Source organism: Gastrolobium bilobum, unplaced genomic scaffold (genome assembly GCF_033153095.1).
Source record: "Gastrolobium bilobum isolate Gb01-03AN ecotype WA unplaced genomic scaffold, APGP_CSIRO_Gbil_v1 utg22707, whole genome shotgun sequence".
In the NCBI taxonomy this organism is placed as follows: domain Eukaryota; kingdom Viridiplantae; phylum Streptophyta; class Magnoliopsida; order Fabales; family Fabaceae; genus Gastrolobium; species Gastrolobium bilobum.
This window is the reverse complement of record NW_026895173.1, coordinates 65,897-79,585: the sequence shown is the minus strand read 5'-3', so window position 1 is coordinate 79,585 and position 13,689 is coordinate 65,897. Positions and strand designations below refer to the sequence as shown.

The 13,689-nt window shown below is 35.2% G+C and overlaps 1 protein-coding gene and 1 pseudogene across 5 annotated transcripts in view; both read right to left on the bottom strand.

Annotated features, from left to right (window-relative positions):
• Positions 1-12,582, bottom strand: part of LOC133297131 (kinesin-like protein KIN-14B) — a 31,939-nt gene extending 19,357 nt beyond the window's left edge. For 4 of the 5 annotated variants that reach the window (XM_061496206.1, XM_061496220.1, XM_061496228.1 and 1 more), the window contains exons 1-9: positions 12,344-12,582; positions 7,636-7,759; positions 6,316-6,402; positions 5,938-6,108; positions 5,723-5,829; positions 5,367-5,498; positions 5,073-5,251; positions 4,109-4,270; positions 1,562-1,653 (exon numbers count right to left, since the gene is read on the bottom strand). In XM_061496206.1, coding sequence (XP_061352190.1) covers positions 1,562-1,653; positions 4,109-4,270; positions 5,073-5,251; positions 5,367-5,498; positions 5,723-5,829; positions 5,938-6,108; positions 6,316-6,402; positions 7,636-7,759; positions 12,344-12,532 — 1,243 coding nt within the window. In that variant the 5' untranslated portion in view covers positions 12,533-12,582. Of the gene's footprint in view, positions 1-1,561; positions 1,654-4,108; positions 4,271-5,072; positions 5,252-5,366; positions 5,499-5,698; positions 5,830-5,937; positions 6,109-6,315; positions 6,403-7,635; positions 7,760-12,343 lie in introns of all 5 variants that reach the window. The other variant, XM_061496215.1, reaches the window with a different exon arrangement.
• On the bottom strand, positions 9,800-9,917 carry LOC133297156 (5S ribosomal RNA; annotated as a pseudogene).
• Positions 12,583-13,689: the final 1,107 nt, after the last annotated feature.

Genomic DNA, 13,689 nt, shown 5'->3' with positions numbered 1-13,689 from the left:
TACAAAGGTTTTCAAAATAGTCCACGCCATTATAACACCGTCAGTCAGTTAACTCAGTAAGTGTTTCTTTATCCAATAGATGCTCCTTTACGTGCTTCTCTTTATCTTATTTTATTTTATTTTATTTTGTACAACGTCTCACGGATGCTCCTTCATTCTAGTAGGCGCTCCTGTAAATGCTCAATTCTTCTGAGTATGTGCTCTTTTGTTCAGTACGTGCTCATTTAGATGCTCTTTTTTACTTTAAAATGTCTACTAGGGATTAAATTGACTTTGTTATAACAGAAAATGGCGGTAGGAACTATTTTGAAAATGTTTGTGTGGACATATTTGAAAAAAATAACTGCAGGGACTAAATTTAAAATCAGTGTAGTCTACATGGACTCAAGTTTTAATTTAACCTAATTCATAACTAAAAAACTTTCAATAGCTTAGAAAATCAACTTTATTAGCATGGTATCACCAAAGTTGGGCACAAGAAAAAGTGTATTTCATTTATGGATTGGCCAATATAGGTTCCATAACATAACATTACGCTTGGCAGTGCTTGAGGCAACGTGTTACCTTTTATCTGTGCCAAAGGAAAAATTCTTTTACTAACAATAGAGAAGAAGCCTACTATTCTTCTCAATGGAACTGTGCAAGCGACTTCAGATTTTCTTATTATGGAGAGAGAAGTTTCTGCTAGTTATCATCTTATAATTATCTTTTATATCTGCCAATACGTTTCCTTGAAGTTTTTGTAGGAGGGTACCTTGTCCTCCGCTTACATGAGTTCCCCAAAAACTTTTAATAAATTATTTCCTTTTGTTTGGGTAGGAAAAAAAAAGAAAATTATATCTTTATTTGGACGGTGCTAAAGAAATCTTCTGCATGCAGAAGCCAAAAACAAAAAATATAATCAAGAAACAGTTCCAGAAACAGAAGGTCCTCATAAGTTATAGGGTTTTATAATTCTCATGTAACATGAGAGTTGGAATTTTTCTACACACCCTTCGATTTTCGTGCTGATATGGGTCCCACATATGATTTTAACTAACATATGGGTTTCACGTGCTTTTTATCTCTATGACATGAGATTTCAATTCTCATGTAAAATGAGAATTATAAAACCCTACGTTATAATGCCTATAAGAAACTAGTTTTGACATAAATATATAAAACTAAGATAACCAAAAATATTAACAACACCAGAAGGATACATATGCTGCAATGCATTTCAAATTTAAGCTAGAAAACTGACGGACAATAACATGAAGTCAGAATAAGACCGATGCCACTTCATGGGGACCAGGTCTGGGTTAATTTAACAACAGTCCAATTATAGAACGATGATGTTATAGTAAAAATTAGGCAGAATATCTAAGTATTGACTAGATAGCATATTGCCATGCAAAAGCCACAGCCAACTTGTAAAAACTTATTAGCATCGAAAGAGGCACAGACAATTTTCAGTTGACATTATTAAATCAAGAATCAAATTGTACAATATCTGACAACTTAAAGACCAAATAGATGTCACCATAAACTTATAAATAAAAAAGGGAATAAGAAATAATACCAAGTGAATCTGCAAACAGTTGCGTTAGCACCGAGTTTTCATAAGGAACAACATCCTTTTTTGATGTCAAAGAAGACAAAACATCTCCCAACCTGCAAAGACATTTTCAAATGCTGCAAGAATTTAGACCGAGAAATTTCTCGAACATAAAACTTCATATTCTTATCACTAACTTGCTAAAACTTCAACACGAATGAGCAAGAAAATTCATAAATTTAACTAGGAGAAATCAGATTATATTCTAGTATTGTGAATTTAAATAAATATTACCTAATTTGTGGAAAAAAGTTTGCCAAGCAGGTCCAGGTACATAGAGGTGTGACACTAAGCATAATTCACAATACAGGGAGGTGGTAGGCTTAGTCATACACTATTTGGGATCGCAGTACATTTAAAAACTCTTTTGGCTCGCTATATCTATGATTTACATAATGATCAGAATTTATTACCCATCAATTACTACATTGTGCAGCTGCTATCTCTTTAAGGAATAGATTATTCGCCCTGTTTGGTGAATCCTGTGCATGTCCTAGGTCCTTGGACCAATTTTTGTCGACTAGCTTTGGTGGCCTTGGTAGAAATAAACAGGCTAAATTTTTATAGTGATTGGAATCTATGCTACTATTTGGTGGATTTGGTTGGAGCATGACGCTCATACTTTTAAGGATGTTTAATTGACTCAGCAGCTAATTTGGGATGAGATCAGATGATTGGCTTCTATTTGGTCTGAAGCACGTGTTCATTTAAAAGTGGGTTTTCTTAATAGATATAAAAAGGGATTAGGCAGCTTCACCCCATTGACGTTTTCTTTTTTTTCTATTTTTTTATTTTCCCCTTTATGCTATAAAGGATCCTTTGTACTTTTGTTCTCTTTGACTTACTGAATATCTTCTTTTATAAGTGAAATACTTAAATTAATCTAATCATGTGAACTTTTATAATTATTGATAGTATATAAATCTTTCAAATGTTCATGGATCACATTTGAATTTTTGACTATTAATACCATTACTATAGCTAAGCCTATGCGGGTGATTATGGTCATGTGATATTTTATTTATTTTATGTAATGTTCATTATACTCTATCTTTTTGTAATCAATAATTCTTCTAAATAATACAAGTAACATTGAAATTAAAATTAAAATTCTTAATTTAATAAAAATGAGCTAAGGCTTATAAATCATTGAAACAATAATAATATTTCTTGTTATTACATATAAACCAAGAGAGAAACAGATAAAACAAAAAGAGAAAAGCAATTTTTTGTGGGCGAGGGGGGAGCCCAAATAGTTTTATGCCAATATGTTTTAGATTAAACATTGCCATTTGGAGATCTTCATCTACAACCAAGGTCCTTTGCGGCTGCCCTAAGGAGTAGGTGCCATAATGCTCAGTGTCCCTATAATCAGTGAGCAGGACCTCTTCCTTACTCTCAATGCATTTCAAATTCTCTTTTAACACTCTCATTAAGGACTAAAGAAACTGAAATTTATGAGTTCACCAGTGATCCTTCTATCTTCCTTGCCAAAGCCAGATTAATCAAAGACCCTAGCCTCTTTGACTTGAGATCAGCATTTTCATTGATTTGGATTCATAAACACATTGCATTTAGGGGTCATGCAATCCAATTTGCCATTTACGAGGAACCAACAAATCAGGTAACACTGATATAGAGTATATACACTCTTTATAAGTGTTGCCTAACAGCCATGATCCCACAAGGAAAACACGAAGCTGAACTAGACATAGGAGGCTAATTATCTCTATATTCTACCCCAGGCAGAATGTAACATCCCAAGCACTGACGAGGGCGGGGAGTGATCGCCGGTGCGAAAGGGCACAGACAAGGAGCGGCTCTTGAATCAAATTGACACCCAAAATAGAGGGATTCCAAATACTGTGCAGATATGAGACTGCACAGTTGGAGATAGCTTATAAGAATTAATTGGTACTACCTATACTAACAATATGCATCTACTTTTCGCTCGCCCATAACGGAAAAACTCCATAGTTAAGCGGCTCCTGGCAGGCTTCCAGCAGGGGGTACATGAATGAATCGAATCGACACTCGAAAGAGAGGGATTCCAAAGACTGAGCAGGTATGAGACTGTACAGTTTGGGATAGCTTATAAGAATTAATTGGTACTACCTATACTAACAAGATGCATCTACTTTTCGGTAGCCTAAAACGGAATAACTCCATAGTTAAGCGTGATTGACTTGGAGCAATTCTGGGATGGGTAGTCAGGATAAAGCACGCTGAAAAGTTTCGTGTTAGTGTGTGGGGATAGTCATTGATCTTGAAGCGGCCAGGCGTTACACAGAATCAGAGATAAAAAGACGCCATTTGCCTAACCTAGTACCATTGACACCAGGTACTGAAAACTGACAAACAACCAAAAATATAGGAAAACAGAGAGAATACTCAGAGCATCTGCATTTGGCACCAAATCACATGGGTGGACAAAAAACACTTGCTGAGTATTCAGTAAAAAAGCAATAAAGTTTACAATGAAGAAAAATATAAAGAATTAAAAAGACATACGCTGAAAGTGACTTCATAACATGCAGCAAATCCGTGACACGCTCACCGCTATCATCTTCTGTTATTAAACCTTCACTTCCAGCCAAATCAACCAGAGAGAGTTTGCTATATGAGTTTTCCCCGGTGATTAAATTGTTATAAAATATGTGTATTGTAACAATCCTGACAAGACAAGGCATGAAATCCACATATTTGAATTAGAGTACAGCGCTCAGAGAACATTGACCAACGCATGACAGATGAACACAAATTTCAAAACAGTAACAACCACAATAAACTTAAATATTATCATGGTGGTGATAAATTTGAAGTAACATTAAGACAAAGTAAAACTGATGGATATTGTGGTTTAATAAGCTCAAAATCTTTTAAGATTCAGTACTTAAAATTTCCTGCTTCCTTTTGTTACTTTAATGAGTTATACAAAGTAGAATATGTAAAAAAAAAAAAAAAAAGTTAAAAATATATTTAGTGTTAGGTATATTAATATAAAAGCTTTCATATGTCTTCATACAACAGATTAAGCTTTTGGGATAGTTATTTGTGACATGATATTAGAACTTCTATGACTCAGTCGTCTAAAGTTTGGTTCTTGCTGCCCCTCATTCTTCTAATAAAAAGTTGAATTTCAGCACAAGGTAAGTGATCTTGTGTATTGTCCATGCCTCAAGCCCATAGGGCTCTTGCATGGGGGACCTGTTAGAAATGTTGACATAACACCATTTGTATGTCTTCATGTAACATACAAATTAAGCTTTTGGAATAGTTAGTACATGATATTTAGCAAAATATATTACATCCTAAAACACAATCTGTAATTTGTGCATCGAAATCACCAGCTACATTGGAAAGAGTATGCTATGATTGCTACAATACAAGTCTATCATGCAATAACAAACAGTAAACACAAAGCCAATGTACAATATAACCAAAGCATTCTGTAGGCAGAGAGTAGAGACCATACAAATGAGAAACATTAATCTTTAATGGATTATTTCCTCGACTTTGAAATGCAGCCTTCAAAACCCTAGAAAAGTCCAGAGGGTTATCAACTTTTTCCTGCACTAGTTCTATGAAATATTCAGGTGATCCAAACAGGATTTTAGGCATGCTTTTCCCCGACTCCAAGAGCAGATCCCTTGTCTGCAAGCAAATAAAAGGAGAATATGAAAACTTTAATAATCCTAAGTCAACCTAATCCAGGAAGCAAACCATAGACCCACCAGAAAGGGAGTACGAAGAGAAAAGAGAAAGAGACCTGTTCATTATAGAGCTCAAAAACAGTAATGTAGAATTTATATTGAGAAGTAGCAGTTGTATCCGAGTTGGCTAAATCAAACAACTCCTCAAAACAACGAGCATATAAACCCCGATCATAGCTTGATCCTTCCTAAGAACAATGAATGAACATTAAAGATGCAAATTCTCAGGCCCAACATTATTGACTCAAGAAGTAAAGAACATGTATCAATAATCAAGTTCAACCATAGGATAGACATCTTAATTTTAAATCAACACTAAATTCTAGACATTCCTTCAACTATTTATTTCTTTTGAAAGGGAGGGATAATGATCTGCACACACACACACACAGTGAAAGACAGAAAGAACAACCATAGTGTGTGTCTTTCCAGAATGTGTTTGTCCATATGCAAATAAGGAAACATTGTATCCATCCAAAGCTGATTGGACCATTGGCTGAACATCACTGAACAACTCAGCTGCGAACAGAATATAAAAGGTAAGATAAGTAAGAAGCATATCAGACCAATACCAGGGTTTGAACTTGGAGCACACATAAGATGGTAATATAATTAGAAACATTTTACCCTGTCCAACATGAGGTCCATAGACTCTGTCCAATTCAAAATCTTTCTTGGAGTTAGACAAGGATTTATCACCGGTATTTACACGGATGGTATAGTCATCAGGAAATTCAACAACTGAGGGACCTTCATCTTCAAATAATGGCCTAGTACGACAGAATACCCGTATGTTGCCTGCAAATAACAGCACCTGCTTTAACAGCTAGATAGATGTTTTTCGCTCAGCAAAACATACATTTGAAAATGCTTAAAATTAGGCAGACCATGTAGTTAACTAGCTTAAGTTGCAGTCATAATGTATAAACAAAACTATTGAGGGACAAAAAACGAAGTCAATACAAAGAAACTAATAATAGTAAAGGAACTAAACCAAGCACTCACCTTTAGATGTCAATAAGTCATTGAACAATCTCCTCTTCTCATTGGTCACCAAAGATATTCTCGCTCCGGTTTCAAGGGCAACTTGATCTGACATTCACAAATGGGCCACAATTCAAAATTAAAAGACAGAAAATCAACAGTGCAATGGCTTTACAAGAATAGATAAGGTCAGGGTGGGTGTATTGAAATTTCATGTAACTGCAATTACTTCAAGAAATCAATGCATTAGATATACAATGGCTACATTTATCACGGTTGCACAGAACATCAGTCCTTTTAACGGACTGCAAAACATGATTCCCATCTGGAGTATAAAGAATAAATCTCATGCTTGCAACACATTTCAGATAAAATTGCTACATTAGTTAGGGTTTGAACAACATGATTCCCAACATGAGTTTCGAGAAAATCTCATGCAGGCACTGAAATTAAGGTCCTGTATATCCAGATGGGTTTATTTAAAGCTTATTTGGGCTTCTCTACTACAACAACTACTTGTGAAAAAATTTATTGGATGAGCTTATCAAAACAGCATTGAAACCCTTATAAGTTGTTTTGCGCTCATTTTCATGAGCTGAAATTGCAGCTTATGGAAATAAGACTCTGATGCTGAAAACAGATTGACTGGTGGCTGAGTTTATAATACATTCCAACTAGATTGGCCTTAATGAATTATCAAAATCCCTAATGTTCATATTTCAAGCATAGGCACTTCTCAGCAGAACTATCCAGCCCCAATTAAATGGATTTACCACAGGAAGAAAAGAGAATTGTAGTAAATCAGCACTCGTGAGACATGCAACACTGGGAAAGGGAATAAAAAATTATACATGTGTGACAGAGGAGTAGAAAATAAAATGAAGATTCAGTTAGTTGAGAAGGAAAATAAAAAGGGGAGCAGGGAGAGAGAGAGAGAGAGAGAGAGAGAGAGAAGGAAGGAAGAAGTGAGTAGATAGGGAGGGAGAGTACAGGCCTCTCATATGCCAGTTTTATCCGCATTTTCATCTTTTTCGGAGTAATTCACAATTCCACCCACAGATCTGTGTATGCAGGCATCTGTTACTGATATCACACTGATCTCAGTAGCAGAGCTACAGTGAATAATACTATCTACCTCATATTTCTTGTTCCAGTTCTAATACACTTATAAAAGTAGAGCTTATTTAAAGAAGCTCTACTTAAATAAGCACTTATTTAAGCTGTTTATCCAAATAGACCTAAGTGACCCAATCAAGCAAAAGAATTCACAAGAAAAATAACAAATCTTAAAACGTTCTGCATATCTAAAGAACCATAAGTCAACAAAAAATAGTTTATTACCTAACTTGCGGGTTTTTTCAGCAAGAACACCAAGATATCGTGTAACTCGATCAAGTTTTGCATTTGAATATTCCAGAAGTTCACTTGCTTCTTGTCTTAACTGCAAGAAGTCTTTTCTAGCAAGCTGTGCAAAATACCTGATGTGATTGTTAACACATGCCTAAAACAACAAAAGAATGACCCACAAAGATTGGCTAGGACACCACATAAAAACAAAATTTCAAACCAACAAGACTGACTCGTAAGAATGTGCAAGTACTTTACATAGAATAAAAGATATTCTAGAGAAGCACATCCTCCAACCTTCTTTTACTTTTGTACATGGCAGCATGGAGTTTCAAACCTAATACCCACCACAAACTGCCCAAACCCCCCCACATCAATCCAATCAATTAAAAGTTACAAAAAAGAGATCTTCAATAATTTACTAATGTTCCCTTCTCCAACCTAATTTTTATATACTACAATTATGAGATAGCATAAGATTCATCTTTGCTAAGATTTTTTAGCCATCATCTTTTCTTACTAAAATTATGTACATAACACTAGGTTCCAAAATTAGACAATTCCAAGGAAACTTTTCCGAAAGAGGACAACTTGTACTCTGTTTTATATAACAATGATCCTTTTTCTCTATTTGCACATCAAATCTTCAAACTCTAAAAATTAGTACTTGGTATGATCCTAAAATTAAGCGTGGTGGGCCCATAACCCACAGGTCCCTGGATCGGATAACTCTGATACCAATTGATAAGAATTGATTTTCAGAATGAATAATAAAGGATCTAAACATACCCTTTGGCCCATAAGAACTGGATTTTCTGATATATATTGAAGAAGAAACACAATTACAGTAAGGAAATGAGACAGAAACAAAATACAGAAAGAAAGCTACTACAATGTGATAACGACACAAGGGTTCAGCACATTTGAGAGGTGCTGAGGCTCTCCCAAGTTCCAATCCAATTCCATCCTCCCTCTCCTCCCGACCCTGCTGCCTTTTAACCACCTAACACTCTCTCATTGCCACCTCATCACTTCTAACAGAATTGGAGCTTCCCTCCAACAACCTCACCTCTAGAATATTTCCTTTATTAGCTGAGTCATCCCCCCTAAATAATCCCCAACTACCAACCTTACATACACCTACATCAGTATATATGTATATATTCCTGTCATCTACCTTCTCAGTGTTCTTGATTATATTAGTCTAACAGCCTCTCCCAACATGTTCTAGGTCTAAATTCATAAAATTGAAACCGAAAGACCACACTCATTGTGTCCTTCTTCATAACGGAATCACCAAGCACTAAAATCATGACAAGTTGCAATTGCCGATTTAAGTGAAGTTCACTCAAAAACCATAGACAATTTGTGCCCACATTGATGTTTACGGAAAGAAGGGACGCCAAATCTTCAATCGATAAAACTCATTAACGTGATCATGCAAATGAGAACATGGGCAGACCGATATGGTAGGTTGTGGGGCAAATGCCCCCACTAAATTTAAAAATTTTATATTATAGATATAATTAGTTTGCATTATTACCCCCTTCCCCCATGTATTTTCAATTACCTCCACTGTGTATTCTGAATTGTTGCCATTACAGCTTATTAGTTAACAAATTGAATGGCTAACAGTTAGAAAAGTAACCTATAGACTTCTCTAATATGCTATTGCTGGCTAATGAGAGAAGTAACTACTCATTTTCCACAATTATTAAGAAAACAAAAAATATATTATTTCCATAATCTACCGTTCAGTTGTCATTTGTGCATAATTTAATTAAAAAGTGTTAATACTTAATAGCATTATTCTTCGCAAATTATTAATTTCATACTAAATATATAAATTTAATTGATATTAGCCGATCGAAAAAATTTAAACTGGATGCGGGGTAGGTTTAATTAAAGTTTTAAGTGTAATGGAATTTAGCTACACTTCGATATATTAAGTGGCAAAAGGTTATGCATATTTACTGGTGGACAAATAACATATATAGCCTTTTTACTCTTAAAAACTAATCTTACTAGTTCTAATGTATCCTATTAATTTTGTTTTAGTATGAATTTTAAGGAGAAGAAAGATAACTTTTATTTTTTGCTTAGAAATTGCAAATATTAATTTAAACCAATTTTATAAATATACATTTTTTTCAGTAAAGAGGTGCAACACGAGGACTTCCCAGGAGGTCACCCATCCTAGTACTACTCTCGCCCAAGCACGCTTAACTGCGGAGTTCTGATGGGATCCTGTAAATCAATTTGGATTTATGCCAGGAAGATGTACCATGGAAGCCATTTTCTTGATGCGACAACTAATGGAAAGATATCGAGAAAAGAAGAAGGACTTACATATGGTGTTCATAGACCTTAAAAAAGCATACGATAAGGTTCCAAGGAAAGTTTTATGGTGGGTTCTGGAGAAGAAAAAGGTACCATCAAAGTATGTAAAGGCAATCAAGGATATGTATGATGAGGCTACTACATGTGTGAAAGCTTGTAACGGAACATCAAGTTATTTCCCTATCACGGTAGGTGTACACCAAGAGTCGGCTCTAAGTCCTTATCTCTTTGTCTTAGTTATGGATGAACTAACAAAAGATATTCAAGAGGAAGTGCCACGGTGTATGCTTTTTGCAGACGATATTGTGCTTATTGATGAGAGCAAGGATGGTGTTAATAGAAATCTTGAATTGTGGAGAAGCACATTGGAATCTAAAGGATTCACATTAAGTCGAAGCAAGACTGAGTATCTGAAGTGTGAGTTTTCTCTGGTAAGAGATGTAGACCAAGATCCCGTGCATCTAAGTGGTCAAAAGGTACCCAAGAAAGACGTTTTAAATACCTGGGCTCCATTTTGCAAAAAAGTGGAGAGATTGATGAGGATGTAAATCATAGAATCAGAGCAGGGTGGATGAAATGGCGCAGTGCATCTGGGTTTTTGTGCGACCGCAAAATCCCCCTTAAGTTAAAAGGAAAATTCTATAAAACAGCAGTAAGACCTGCAATGCTATATGGAGCTGAATGCTGGCCAGCATATAGGCAACATGAGCATAAAATGGGAGTAGCACAGATGAGGATGTTAAGGTGGATGTGTGGTTATACGAGGATGGATAAGATAAGAAATGAAGATATTCGACGAAAGGTAGGAGTACTACCGGTGGCTGAGAAGATGAGAGAACATAGATTGAGGTGGTTTGGGCACGTAATGAGAAGCCCCCTGGATGCTCCCGTAAGAACAGAAGTTTGTTACCAAGACCTCAACACAATAAGAGGTAGAGGTAGACCGAAACTTACTTGGGGGAAGATAGTAAAACAAGATTTAATGGAGTGGGATATAGATTGGCGAACGGTATGCCTTAGAACGGAATCGAGAAAAGCTATAAGCATGGTGGAGGGTTAGACCCGTTGTTATTCCTATGTTCCAGATGGTCCCTTTTTAGTCCTTTTCCCCATCATTTCCCCCTCTTCTTCTTTTCCCTTTCTTGTTTACTTTTATTTTTTATATATATATATATATTATTACTATTCTATTTATTTATTTTTATTTTTACTTTTATGTTTCTTTTTTTCAACCTTTTTGTATCTTTCATTTGGGTTCATCTACCACCAACCTCAATTAATTTGGGATAAAGGTGTTGTTGATATTGATGTTGACATTTTTTCAGTAACTATTTCTTTATTCATACAAAGAGGGAGAGCCTCGAGCAATGGTAAAGCTGTTTTTTTGTGATTGAAAAGTCATAGGTTCAAATCCAAGAAATAGTCTATTTGAAATATGCAAGGGTAAGGCCACATAAAAAAATTACCTTCACCCCTACCCTCGCTAGTCGAGGTTGAACTGGGAGTGATTTTTTCATTATTATTATTTTTTTCACTGGTAATCATTTTCAATAAAAATTTAAAATACTTAGTTTTTTCATAGAATAAAATTTCTTAGCCCACCACCACTGATTGGAAAGATATTTTCACCTCTTGACTCTGTAAGAAATTCTATGCAGTTTTTGAAGGCATCTAGACACAGAAATTTGATGTGCATCTTAAATGCAAAGCAACACAAGGAGAAAGGAAAGCAATTGGCATCGTCGAATCCGGAATCTTAATTAATACAGACTGAATCTGATATGTGCTCAGAAGTTACCACCTATTATTATATTCTAAATACTCTGATATACTATTTTCAATAAGGACAGTGAATCCCTTCTTTCCTTACATTCCTCTCTGTATTATCTATCCTGTTGCCCAACACTAAAAGCTTACAACTGGAAGTGGAAACAGCTAAGGCAACAATCAGACACGCACCTGGCTGACAAATGAAACAAACTTTGGAAAATGGAAATTTATTATGCAGGATGAAAACAGCAAATTTTTTTCCATTTTCAAAGGAAAAAAAAATGTTCAATAACATTCCAGCTTTACCAGAATTTCATAACATTTTAAGCAAACAATATCCTCAATTGCAAGAAGACTTCACTTCGAATTCCAAAACTAATTAACAATCTAATCCCTCGTCATTAGCAGTAACTAAAATTCTCCACAAAAAAAAAAAAAAAAAATCATCATGCATACATACAAAACCGATGCCAAAGCGGTAGGTAGCGACTGAAACTCTACCGGAAGAGCTCAAAACCAAAATTTCAGTTTCAGGCACCGGATTCGAAAGAGGAAGAATAACGCGCAACGCGTGGAAATGAAAACGCATTACCTTAACCTTGTCCCTCAGTCCCTGAACCTTGGAAGCAACGGAGTGCGAAGGAACCAAGGGGGAGGTGGAGTATCTCCTCACCAACGGCGCAGTAGGTTTCTGATCGTCTTGCTCCGGCGACGGCGACGGCGACTTCCAGGGCTCGAAGCCGGTAATGTCCCAGCTCCAGCGGTTCCTCTGCTCCGCCATTGGCGTTGCCGCAAAACACCAAAAACCCTCTCAGATTTCCTCCTCTTCTTCGAAATCGAAGCCAAAGATTGCAGAAGCGGAATAATAATATTATAAATACAGAGTAAAGAACTTTTTGATCCCTAACAAAAAAAAACGCTCTCCACGTTAGTTCCTTACAAGAATAAACTAGTTAGTTACTCCCTAACAAATTCAAGGTGTACCCATTTTAGTCCTTTTGAGGGACCGTCTTTTTTGAATTTGTGAGGGACCACAATTTCAACTAAACGGGTCCACTTTGAATTTGTTAGGTACTAACTGACTAATTTATTTTTGCAAGGGAGGGACCGTGTTTTTTGTTAGAGACTAAAAAGAGTATTTACTCGTAAATATAATAGCTATGTTGTTTTAAAAGTAAATAAAAAAATAGATAATAAAAAAAAAAAAAAAAAAAAGCAAACACCTAAGCTTTTTGGTGTTTATTGTTTAACATCATTACAGTACTACTAGCTGTGCCTGTTATAATAAAGGAGGTAACGCATGCATAGGTGTCGTTTCGAGTAATCGTGACACTTGGGCTTTTATCATTCTTAGAGGTTCTTCTAAGGATAAGACTTGCACGTGACGAGCGTGTCCAGAAATTAATGGAGTTTTGCATTTCATGTGTAGAAACAAAAAAGGATCATAAAGGTTGCATGAAGTTTTTTATAGTGAACAAATATTGAACTGCTCGTCGTAAAGTAATTTAATTTCCAATATCTTATGTATAAGCCAGTATCTAATTAAAGTAGTATTTTATTTTTTAAATTAAAAAAACATAAACTACTAAAAAAATTACTAATTATGAAAAATGATTATTCAAATTAATCTACTTCTTATATTTGACCAGTGGATCACGTCTTTTTTTTCTTTTCTTTTTTATAACAAGTGGATCACATTTTTACTAATCACATATTCGTGACTTTATACTTTATTAAAATGATGACCAATCATAGCTTCGTTTCATTATGTACACATTAACTCTTAACTATTTAAGCGATGATGACTCGTATACTTTATATTTGAATTTGAATTAAAAAAAGAACTGGGAAAGATTTCCTTTAGTAGATGCGAAAAGTTTATGGAATTTATTTCTTTAATATTGTATATTATATTTCATATAAGTGATGTATATGACT